The sequence below is a fragment of the Dendropsophus ebraccatus genome, chromosome 4 (assembly GCF_027789765.1).
Source record: "Dendropsophus ebraccatus isolate aDenEbr1 chromosome 4, aDenEbr1.pat, whole genome shotgun sequence".
Taxonomy (NCBI): domain Eukaryota; kingdom Metazoa; phylum Chordata; class Amphibia; order Anura; family Hylidae; genus Dendropsophus; species Dendropsophus ebraccatus.
The window spans coordinates 37,739,663-37,752,326 of NC_091457.1; the positions used below are offsets into that span (position 1 = coordinate 37,739,663).

The following is a 12,664-nucleotide window of genomic DNA, read 5'->3' on the forward strand; positions in this document are numbered from 1 at the left end:
AAGTATAATGTACAAACACCATTATATTAAAGGGGCTGTCAGCTTTTATGCCAGTGCAGTTTAATAGGGCTACCCAGCCTTACAAAGTTATTGGAACAATATAAGATTGGTGGAGGTACAAGTCCCGGCACTCCTGCTGCCTAAGGGCTGTGGTGCTTGTGCAAGCATTTCCTCCTGCTCATCCCTGCATAGCTGTACTATTAGTAAAGCCAATGTAAGATAAGACAGTGCTGTCCTATTTGAATGGGACAACACTACAGTGCCTTACACCGCTATTACTTATAGCACAGAAATTGTAAGGATAAGCACTAGTAAATATTGAAGACATTACAGCCCTTACACAAGCAGCACAACCCCTTCAAATAGCCGATTGCTGGGATTTGGACTCTCGACCAATTCAATATTAATGCCCAATCTGGAAGATAGTCATAACTTTTCTAAGGTTGGGTAATCCCCATTAAGGTATTGTGTGTATAGACACTCTACTCCAGTGCATGGAGGCTCCTTTGTGTGCCGCCATATGAACAAAAACATTGTCCCATACAAACATGCCCCATTCATATGATATTCCTATTACAGCTCTGTACAAAACGGACTTATAATACGGCTGTGTGCATGAAATAGCAGCTGCTTTTGTAATCTTCACCGTGGGAAGGATTTATCAAAATCTCTTGTTATGGCGTATAGGATACGTATCTTACCAATGCCCAATACCCCCTTCAGCATGTTTGCTCTCAAACGAAGCACCTGAGATAACAGAGAGACAACTCTCATAGATAGCTCCAGTATTTGACAATAAAATATACAAACAAAACCTCAATATGAGATTTTAGTGGCTTCTATTATGACTATGAAAGACAGACCACCAGTATTGGGTCTATATAGGTGTTAGGGCAGTGGTGCACAGCTGTTGCAAAGCTACAATTTCCATCATACCTGGACAATCAAAGGGGCTCCAGGCCCGAGGAGGATTGTAGTATTATAACAGATGGTGGGCGGCAGATTGTGCACCATTATTTTAGGGATTGCTCTAGTTTCTAGTTGTGTCCATTCTGGCTTCATGACTGACTCATTGCGATTGCAGAGTCTTCACTGCTGTTGCCTTGGTCCAGACCGACTCTTCGTATAGACTGTGTGTACTTTTCTTTTCCCAAAGTTATCACGTCTTCTATTTCATCGGCTATGTCATTTCTTTTGCTACTCCGCATGGCCTGCACTAACTTCTGTACACAGTCCGGATGCTCAGAGTTATTCCGGGCCCATAAAAATATCATATCCAAGATGAGTTGATTCATGTCGTTACTGGGAAGACGGAAAATAAGAAAGACGAGATCATCATTATATACAGAGAAATGTGCCATGTTAAAAGAACGAGTACTCTCCTATACACCGATGCCTGGCCGGAGCTGAGGGAGTGCTGCTCTCCTACCTAAACATAGGATATCTTGGGCTAAAACACAAGATATCTGGGCTCCTTATTTGTCATTATAATTATAATTTTCTATATAGAATGCTCCAGAGGGGCTTCAGGAAATTCTTCTAAAACTACAAAATATTTGGTGCAAACATATTACAGCCAAATGCACTAAATGAGTCTGGGCAGCAACACCCCTGTATGGCTAGAGGTATCTAATGAAGGTATAGAAGGAAAATCTTCAATTCATAGACCTCAGACAGACACTGCAAACACCATAACATGAACTGATGGGAAAGCATTTTATTAGATCTCCTAATAGTCTGTAAGCTCATGCATGAGAGCAGGGCCCTCACTTCTCATGTACGGATAGTTATATGTATATCTCTGTAATGTCTGATTTATTTCTATGTATGTACCCACAGAATTGTAAAGTGCTGCGGAATCTGTTGGCGCTATATAAATAAAAATTATTATTATTAATATTATAATCATCATTATTATCTCCTGCTATTCCTTTATTATTATTATGGGCACATTTCCTGTTATACAGTATATACACATGCTCAGACCAAACATATTATATGCTGTGAAGGGACACAGATAGTCCACTTGTGTGTGTACACCATAGTAATGAGAGCGATAGATCTGGTTGTGTTACATATCTTATCTCTCACCTGTTTTTATAATTAATACGTTTCAGCTCTTGATACGACAGCCCCAGGTTAATACCGATGTTCATCCAGTCTGATCCGATCTGACTGGCGATGCTTAGTAGGTTGGTTTCTGTCAGATAACCCATCTCAGGGTTGCCTATATTCAGTGGAGGCAGTAAGCGATCATGCTTTTGTCTTTCATGGTCTTCATTTGGGTACTTCGTTTTCTGGCAAAGATAAGAAGAAAGTCTTGAGATTACAGGCACAACCATCTTAGGTAATGTAAGGTAAGGCTGGCCATACAGTTTGGATAGCGCATGTTTTTTTCCCAGTGGAAGGGCAGAATAAGCCAATGCTAATCCTCTCTGGCAGCAGATTATATCACCCATGGGAAGAAAAGACTAGGGATGGTGCAATCCAACAATATTTCTTTCCCTAACATCTGCGATCAGAGGAGAGTGGGTTCTGTACTGTGTATGGCCAGCTGAAGACGGACAGGTAGTGTAGAAGAAAAATCCAACAATCATATTTTTCATGTGAATTGTTGCGCATCTTACAGGCAGTTTAATAGGCAGCGTTGCCATCCAGTCAGATCGAGACCCTTTCCTGTGTTTAGTGACCTCCTCTGGAACACCTTCTGGGACCAAGCCACGGTAAAAAGAAACCTATGAAACAAGAAGTTGTTTAGAATTATATACATTGGTAATGCCCTAAATGGCTCAGGATCTGGACAGTTTAATATGCAGGTAGCTGGCTTATTATACACAGGGGGTCAGAGGCAGGGACGTATACCTGAAGCCCTAGGGCACAGGACACTCTAGGCCACGCCTCTTTGACACTATCCTGCAATGAATACATTTGTTTTTAGAAAGAATGATGAGACACAGACAACTTATATGACTGAACAGTGTTTATTAGGACTGACACACCAGTGCTGGCAATTTCTTATCTGTTTGGGGGGGTATCACAGATCCACTTTACAAAAACCTAATAGTTTCCATGTAAATTAGGAGAATCACACACAGTTAGAAGAGATTGTTACCTGTCCTTTGACATCTTTCTCCATCCTGTCAGCAGACGATGTTACATAGACCTCCTTTATGTTTTTCATACGTGAATAGAACGCAAAACATATTCTGCCATCCACACAATCAGGACGATCTAAGGGGGAAAATATAGAGGAGTCTGGGCCAGAGTGCTCCGTACCAAGTACAAGTCTTATTGCCATTTATTGTGCATATAAGTGAAAATAAAGTTATGTTATATATATCATATGGAAGAGTCAGAAGAAAATAAATTACATTGCAGAATCTGGTAGATAAAACAAGAAATGCACGCTACCTGAATGCAACTTTAGACCTTGTTCAAATGTTGCAAAAAACTGTTCCCCCTCCACAAGTTCAACCAGGTCAGATGGCTCCGGGCCCTTGTATCTATCCTGCAGCCTTTTAACTGTTGACTCCACCTAAGGGAGAAAGGAGAACTTATAAGAAAGCACTGAGAGGAGATGCTTATACTTTGTCTTCAGTATTCACCATTCCAATCTGTGTCTCGGAAACTGCATGCACTCCATATTACTCATATCATATTACTCATCTTTTAGTAGCAACCAATGTGAAGTTATGCTCTGGGTCCTAATAACGTGCATGCTTTATATGGGGGGGGGGGGGGGGTGAGACTGGGAAAATCACATGTAGACAAGGATCTGAGGGTATTTGTAGAAGGTTAGAGTTCACATCACGTTTTTGCAATCCGCTTTTTTCATATGTTTTTGCAAAAAACTGAGGCATTTGTGTGCATCCGTGTTTCCATTGACTTCCATTATTAAAAGAGCGGATTAACGCATAATTTTTTTTTAACATACTCAAAAATAAGGACAACTATGTTTTTATGTATGGTAAAAAAAACGGATGTGTTTTGATCTGTTTTTTTTTTTTTTATAATGGAAGTCAAAGGAAAAAATGGATCAAAACGGATACATACAAATGCATCCTTTATTCCATCCATTTTTGTAAAGACATAATGTGAAGCCAGCCTTATACTTCTTTTTTATAAAGCTTTAGTGCGGCATCATCTAGACTATGATGTTCAATTCTGGGCCCCAGGTTCATACATAGGATGCTCATACTATTTTTAACCACACAGTTGTGGCTCTAAATGCAGAGATCTGGCATTGTCACTAGTACTGGATGTATATGTTAGATTATCTGCTTTCCCCAGATTAGGATACCTTCCTGTTTTGAAAATATAAAGAAATCATATCTATTTATATGGTTTAGTACTAAACCTTTGAAACTACAAAATTTATGTAACAAAAAAAAGTTAATAAAAAAAAAATTATCACTCTTTAAGAACTTGTGACACAAACCTCCTCAGGCACCTAGAAGAATTCAAATAAGGTTTTCAATGAGCATACAATGTTAGGTGTGGGCACCAGTGACAAAATATTGGGGTTCTCCGCATCAGCAAAATAATGGATTCACAACACTTTACCAGGTGCCTGTACATGATCCATCTAGTAGCTCAGCGCATTTCAATGTGGCGTACCAGGCCTAGTCACATACACATAGCCCTGCCTGGATGCACATTAAGCAGCCTGTGACACTGACTATGTGCGCTCTATGGCCCTGTCCTTTTGCAGATCAGTTGGGATCATAGAGGTAGGATATCCACCAGTCAAACAGTGATGGGTCATAGATAGGCCATCAATCTTTATTACCATTAAACCCTATTAGTATAATTTTATGCTGGTTTTATATGCTTAATTATTCACGCAAAGGTATTTAGCTCAACACACAAAAATCCCATACAGAAAAAACATGCAGGCAATCGCACATGCTATTACTTAGCTGGAAAATGACGGATTTTGTCACTTGAACAGTCGTGTTGCACTCAACCTCTGTCTGAAGCACAATGTACAATGTAAGCCGACAATTACATTATACTTCCCTAGAAACTAGCAAAACTGATTTACCTAGGACTTTAAGTTCCCTGTTGTTTAAGAGTTATTCCCAACACGGCATATGACTAGGCTTTAGTCAGTGGGGACGGGGGGTCCAACTACTGGGACCTTTATTCATCCAGAGACTAAAGGGGTCACAATGCTGCTTTACATTCCTACAGTGTTCCTACAGTAGCTACTGGCTGTACAGGATACTGCGGTATAGCCTTTTCACCAGTACTGATGGTATATTCTGTGCCATTACATTCTGCAATGGGAATAACCTGTGAGCTAATTGGGTAAGCAACAAATCCCTTAAACCTATTTATTACTGATATAAAGACAGTGTATTCAGATAAAGCTGACACATAGCTGCAAAGTATCCAAATCCCTTGTATGTAAATCCAACAGCAATTTGTAGGCTGCAGACTATGGAAGCCTGTTTGCTCTGCATTAAAGGGAACCCCTTAACAACAACAATAAAATACCTGTAGGATCAGTAATAAATACCTGACCACCAATGAGGAGAACAGATGTTCCATGTCCCCATGGTTAAATGGAGCATCAGTTGGTCGTGAACATAAAGGTCGCCATTCACAGGTCCACACCTTCAATAACTAAGGAACGAACGATTGATCAGTTATCTCTCCCACCCACTGCTCATCCTCCCCATACACAGGAACATTTGGTGTGGTCAACCATTCCTGTGTTCTCTATGGGGATTGGTAAGCTACAACAACAGAGCTCTAACTGCAGATTATCTCTCCCAGAACAAAGGGAAAATCACTGCCCGACCCCTATCCTTGCTGACATCTGTCGGGAGAGCCTCATATATCTAAAATCAGCGTCTGAACCCAACATGAGCCGCAGGTACAGTCGTAAAAAGTCTAAAATCATCTATCCTGTGTCACACATTCTAATGAAACCTAAATCAGTAAGAGCTCTACCCCACATGCTACTGGCCTACTTGCAATGTTCCTTTTTCACCAGGAAATAAAGGATGGTGAATGCATCATAAGAATATTAATAAAGAACTATGGATATGCAGTTTTAGATATAAATTGTACCTTGTGTTTGTGAACACACTGCAGCAGCACCTGCTCTGGGTCCCGTTTCCTCTGCAAAGCAACAAAGTTGACCTTGTACGTACGCAGCTGCTTATACACATTCTTGGCCAGCTCACAGACATAGGCCTTTGTGTTTGTATACCATAACCAGTACCTTAAAAAAAGATATTTAAGCAACAACAAAAATAAGAAGTAATATTTGGTTACAAATATTACAGATATATACAACTTTAGTTTTCATTGGTATGCATAGTCTGTGTTATACTGCACCATACATTGCCTTAAAGGGGTACTCCACTTAAGAAAGATATAACCCTGTTGAATCCTCACCCATTATCTAAGCTTCTTTGTAATAGGTTTCTATTACATGAATTGGGCAATTTGTCTGCAGCACATCCTGACTTACACTCTGAGGCTATGTTCACACTACGTGAACATCCGCCCGTTCCGTGACCCCGTCCGAGTCACGGAACGGCCGGTCTTAGCCCGGATCATCACGATCAGGATGATCTTTCCTCCGTGGAGCTCTGATGCGGGCGCATCAGCGCGCACCCGCATCAGAGCTTCCCATAGCAAAGAGTGAAGCGAGGAGCCGGAGCCGCTCGCTTCACTGTGTGGACTGACAGGTCCTTCTGCGGGCGGAATTCATAGAATTCCGGCCACAAATAATGGACCTGTCAGTTGTTTGCGGCGGCGGGTGGGAAACGGCCGGAGGGTATACGATGTGTGTACGCTCCGGCCAGGATCCCATAGCAATTAATGCTATTTTCCACCCCGCAAATCTACAGCTGTAGTTCTGCGGCGAGAACTACGGCCGTAGATTTACGTAGTGTGAACATAGCCTGAAACTGCAAAAAATCCACAATTCCTGGTCCAGCTGGTCCACATCCTGGTCTCCAATCCTCTGCCCCCCCCCTTCTCCAGGCATGCTGTAACACCTCATCTTTAACCCCGCCCACCACTGACATCACACCAATCAATGAGCACCTGGCGAAAGCAAACAACAGTGACAGCCTCCTGAGCAGTAAAACGGGAAAGGAAACACAGTTGTTTAATTTCTCTCTCTCTCAAATTTTTCTATGTAGATAGATAGATAGATAGATAGATAGATATTTTGTTTACAGTGTAAAGCAGAAGCAGATTGAGCCAGCGATACGCAGATATGATAAGATGATGCTGATACTTGGCAGTTGGCACTAACTCCAATGTATGCTGGAAAATAGAGTTTTCCCGGTCGGCACCATCTTGGATATAGTACAGCTTTTAGAGGAACTTGTAACTCAGGAATGGCAACAGATAGAAAGACAGGGGATGGCTAAAAATACTCAGGGGGGACTTGGTGAGTAAGACCTGCAAGGTTTGGGAGCATTTCCACTTGGGTGGAATACTCCTTTAAGTGGTATGTGACGTAGCATGGCACAATTTTTTCTCATGTATTATTCTGTGTGTACATGTCAAATAATAGGAACTCACCAAGAAAAATGGTCCACCTGAAATTGAGCATAAATATGAGTGATCTGTAACACCACCTGGTTGGTTATATCAGTCCAGGTCTGTGCCCGAGGGTCACCATGCAAAAGGAACAGACGGGAGCGATCCAAGCTGTCGCCTATAAACAATAAAACAAGAACACAGTCAATGGACCAATAACAGCACATAACATCACCATCGCATTTCAACTAGTGTACCACCTGACCTGTCACACCAGGGGGGAGAGGCAACTGAATCCTAACAGGACTCAGAAAGTTTGCTGCTGAACTTTGTGAAAGACATAAGAGGGGGCTAATGGAGGACTCCACATCTCCAGTGATCTTCTCCAACATTTTCATGGAAACCGGCAAAACCTACAATAATGAGTAAATGAAAAAAGGGATGAAAATGAAAAAAAACAAAACAAATGCATAAAGTTTGGAGTCTGTAGTCATTTCACATTAAGGGGGATGTGTCAGCTCTATATCATGCTCAGAGCTTGTGTGAATGAGGCTGTGCTTAGTGTAGCATACAGGCCTCCTCCTTCCACCACCCCTCCCTGCCATGACAGATTGACAAAAGCTCTGAGCATGACATATTGATGACAGAGAGTGCTACTATATTGTGAAGGGAATGTACAGACCTGCATGCGAACTGTTCGAGTCTCTGCAGTTGCACCTGGTGGAAACTCAACTCGGATGTTTTGGTCCACAGAAGAGAACAGCAGCTCCCCCTCTTTTGGGACTTCACAGCAATCTTCAACCAAACGCGAGACCACAAGGAACCAGGAGAAGTGAATCGTCTTACAAGATGCCAGCATCTATAGTTGTAAAAAAAAATGAAGAAGACAGTATTGTCCCATTAGCCACAGGTCCACAGAAGGTGGTTTCTTAGTGGCTGGATTAGCTGGATGACAACATGCTGCCTTTCTATTCAAATTTTGCTAAACTTGACATCATTAGAAAAACTAAATGAGTCAATGTGTTATCACAAATGCCATCCTGTGCTTCTTCCTAGAGGTCGCACCTCATGCAGTGACTTATCCTTTGTTGTAGTGCTCAGGTCCGTCCATGATCCAGTACAGTCACTGAAAGTCCTGATAACCACCTCACGCTTTGGCACAGGCTTGAAGGAGGCAAATGGGATATTGATTTCCACATCCTGAGATAAGAGAGAAGTATACTATATGTCAACTCAGCAAATCTCACTACATGTATGAAGATAGGTCAAACATGTTTTAATACATATTTTTATCTACATGGGATTGCCTAACTCTTTACTGGCTTTATTTTATTCCATCAACACAGATGTATTAGGCAGGATGAGTTGTAGGTCTCGCTTGGTCCATTTTTGGGTACATATGAGTTTTTTTTTATTACCTTTTAATGTCTTTTTGGGTAGACAGGCCATGTGATCATTTGATTACTTAGATAATAAACCGAAAGGTACTATGTTACAATGTCAGGCAACCTCTGGCAAGACCTTATAGACTGTAGTACATGGCAGACTTAAGGCCCTATTACACAAAGTGATTATCTGCCGATTAGTGTAATAAAAAACAACGATCAGCCGACAGGCAAAATGTTGGCTGATTGTTGTCTCCACAAACCATTCCTATCCATTTGTTTGCAAACAATGCAGTTTACCCTATGTCAATCGACCTTACCTGAAGGAACTGTATACCATGAGGCTGTAGCTCCAGGGTGCTACTTAGCAGCACATCATGGTGTCCAAGCCTCACATGTTGCTGGTCTGGTACCAGTATCTGGTAATATATTCTTGTGTTGCATGATACAGCTCCAGGAGGAAAGCAAAGGTGAAATCCATGTGGGAGGAATACCCAGCATCCATCTGGTGTGACACAAAAGCTAAGAACATTTGTAAAGGAAAAAGTTATTATTGGCAGCATCATTTCTGGTATATATAAACTACATGTATTTAACTTGTATTGTAATGTCACTGCAGTGGTGATCTACCTAACCCAGTGATTGGCAAAGCCGGCATAGCCTGCATGGTCTCAGCATCGCAGAAAGCAGGAAAAACCTGAGAAAAACAGGGACCAAGGGCCAGCCAGACCTTAGCAGTAGGGGATCGGGGTAGGCGAGTATGCATTACTGTTTTGTCAGCACCCAGGTTCATTTCTAAAAATATCTTATTCCCGGGAAACCTCTTTATTGTCATAGTTTTATTGTCAGGTGCATGCGCTAACTGCAATGTGGGAATGGTGCCTTACGTTACATTCACACTTTCCGTGGGTATGTCTGTATTTGCAGGTCCACAATTATGGACAAATTTTGCGGCCCATTCATTTCTATTGGGCTGTTTACACTGTCCGTAGTTTTATGGATCCGCAATCCGTGTTTTACGATCCACAAAAATTACTGATAAGCTGTAGTGTGGACCACAATTGCCGCACAGATTATACCATAGAGGTCTCGATAACGTCCAAAATTTTTGCAGAACACACGTCAGTAACAAATCCTTATAAAATACAGATAAGTAATTATTTTAAACCATTCCCTTTTATTTAACTATCACCCCCCACTACTTTTTTATTCTAGATTGCTGACAAAGAATGCAGATGATTGCAGACATACTAAAAACTACTGAACGTGTGAATGTAATCTGAGGGCCTTTTCCCACGTCCCGTATTCTATGGACGCTACAGACAGGAAAGCCCTGTAGTGGAGTCTTTCCCTGCCTGGCATCATGTATCAATACGATACTGATATGATACGATATCAATATGATGCTGAGAGCAGGGAAAGTATTTAAATGTTTGTGCGGCTGCTTAATTACAGTGCCATGGAGATTTAAACACTATCCTGGCTCCTAGTATGATATTGATACATATTATATATTGGGGAAAGACTCCACTACTTCCTTGTAGCGTCCATAGAATATGGGACGTGGGAATAAGCCCTTAATCCTACAAATCTGCAGAGTCTGGTGTAACTTACCTCTTGTCTTCTGGTTTTACATACAGCTCCTCTATGTCTAAGCTTTGACTTTCATCTGTAGAAAAGACAGGGTTATATAATTACATAATCATGTCACCAGCACAAAAGCCTTGTTCACATGTAGTGCAGTTTTTGCAAGCTTCCTAAAAACTCCCATCGACACAACACAACGTTTTTTCAGCTCCTTTTAAAATGACGTCCGTCGTCATTTAGCAGCCTGGCCTTCCCCTAGTGCAATGACTAGTGTTTGTACATTATTCTAGTTTGGGTTACTAATTGGACTTTGGGTGTGGCTTAATTGAAAAGTCTATTGAATTTAATAGTAAAAAAAGAGAAAAAACGGTAACAAAAAAAACCTGTGAACAACTTATAAAAAACATCCGCTGTTTGGAAAAGATGACCGAAAATAATGATCATGTTTATTATTTTGACTTTCGTGGTAAAAACATCATTATTATTCAATACATTGTGTGTATTGGACGTCCACTTTCTATTGACTTCAATGCATTGCCATTGCAGTCAGTTAAATCGCGGCAAAAAATGACTTTTTTTAATAGCGAAATCGTCCGCCTTTTCTCTTTTTTTGACGTTGTGCGAACATAGCCAATGATTATGCAGCTGCTGTCACACAGTTTCAGCGATTTGATTGCAGATAAAGATGGCACTAACTCTGTATTATTAATATTATTTCATAATACTTACAAATACATATGTATGTAAATACATAAGTATAAAGCTGTGTTATTTACAGATGAGTTACATAAGGAAATATTGTGAACACCTATAGGATAGTGTTTTACCTTCAGAAAAAGGTGAGGGCTCAGGTTCACCTATGGGATTCCCTTGGAGATAGACACAAGAACACTGTATGATTTCTATAGGGACGGTGCGTAACCTGTTGTTCTGTAAGTCCAGACGAGAAAGGTGAGGTAGACTGGCCAGACCTGCCGGGACGGCCACAAGGACATTGTTGTTAAGGTAAAGCTGATGGAGGGACATCATGTTGCCTATACAAGAAAAAAAAACAATTGGAATCTTATTTGGAATCGTGGAACACATGGTTCACTCCGCAGCTGTTCTCATATAGCCATCCTATACTGTGTATACCAAAATACCAGGAATACTACATTACCAGGTTATGTTATTCAAAGAAGACAACTACATGATTAATACAGTTTCAATTTGTTTCTATGTGAAAAAACAAAAAAAACAAGTATCCTCAGTGAAAAAAAGTGGCTTCAGTTACAAATGATTTTAAAGTGTCACTGTCCCTATAACTTTCAAAATCTAAATCAACAATAGATGTGATATAAAGCAAGTTTGCAATTTATATTCATTATTTTATTTTAGTTTATTTTATCATAGAAAACACGGCACTTCCTGTTTTCTGACTCCCCCCCCCCCCCCCCAAAAAAAGTCAGAAAACAGGAAGTCCTGTGTTTCCCAGGCCATCTGGGCGCTCACAGAGAGAAGGCAGTTATGTGACTGATGGACATATTGAGCTGTGACTCTCTGTACTGGCTGGAATTCCTATGTTTAGTCTGTTTTTTTCAACCAGCACAAGTCTATAAATCTGCCTTCAGGAGACTGGACCTGGATTTCTGGTAAGTTCAGCTTTGTTTTACAGCATGATCTGAATCTGAAAATCAAAGGCTGGCTTTTCAGCTAATTTAAAAAAAAAAAATTAGCATTTTTTTTTAGATTTTTTTTCCTTCTTCAGGGTGCCTTCACACCTACCGTATCGCAGCAGAAAATCCGCAGCAGATTTAACTAAATGAATGAACACAGCATCAAATCCGCACTTACAAATCTGCTGCGATACGGTAGGTGTGAAGGCACCCTCAGGCTCTAAAAACATTGCCACATTTTTTCTTCCAGAAACCCACCACTCTTGTTCTCTGTTTGGTTGTGGGTTAGCAGCTCAGTTCCATTAAAGTGAATGGATCTGAATTGTAATACCGCACACAACCTGAGGACAGAAGTGGTGCTGTTTTTGTAAGAACATAGCTTTTTTTTTCAACCTGTATAACCCCTTTAAATACAGTCAGCTCTATAGTCAATAAATGTGTTCATATGTTAAAGCGTGAGGCTATGGGAGAATGGAGAGGCATAATTCACTCAGAGCACCATTTGCACTTAAAGAGTACCTGTCAATA

General features: G+C 40.8%; 1 protein-coding gene across 6 annotated transcripts in view; it reads right to left on the reverse strand.

Moving 5' to 3' along the window:
* PIDD1 (p53-induced death domain protein 1) overlaps positions 1–12,664 on the reverse strand; it is a 26,446-nt gene continuing 13,782 nt past the window's right edge. For 5 of the 6 annotated variants that reach the window (XM_069965615.1, XM_069965613.1, XM_069965614.1 and 2 more), the window contains 13 exons: positions 11,309–11,515; positions 10,509–10,563; positions 9,215–9,416; positions 8,575–8,709; positions 8,192–8,368; positions 7,775–7,922; positions 7,552–7,687; positions 6,079–6,232; positions 3,412–3,535; positions 3,113–3,231; positions 2,628–2,735; positions 2,092–2,297; positions 1–1,302 (listed from right to left, as the gene is read on the reverse strand). In XM_069965615.1, the coding sequence (XP_069821716.1) occupies positions 1,059–1,302; positions 2,092–2,297; positions 2,628–2,735; positions 3,113–3,231; positions 3,412–3,535; positions 6,079–6,232; positions 7,552–7,687; positions 7,775–7,922; positions 8,192–8,368; positions 8,575–8,709; positions 9,215–9,416; positions 10,509–10,563; positions 11,309–11,515 (2,015 nt within the window). In that variant the 3' untranslated portion in view covers positions 1–1,058. The remainder of the gene's footprint in view (positions 1,303–2,091; positions 2,298–2,627; positions 2,736–3,112; positions 3,232–3,411; positions 3,536–6,078; positions 6,233–7,551; positions 7,688–7,774; positions 7,923–8,191; positions 8,369–8,574; positions 8,710–9,214; positions 9,417–10,508; positions 10,564–11,308; positions 11,516–12,664) is intronic. The other variant, XM_069965616.1, reaches the window with a different exon arrangement.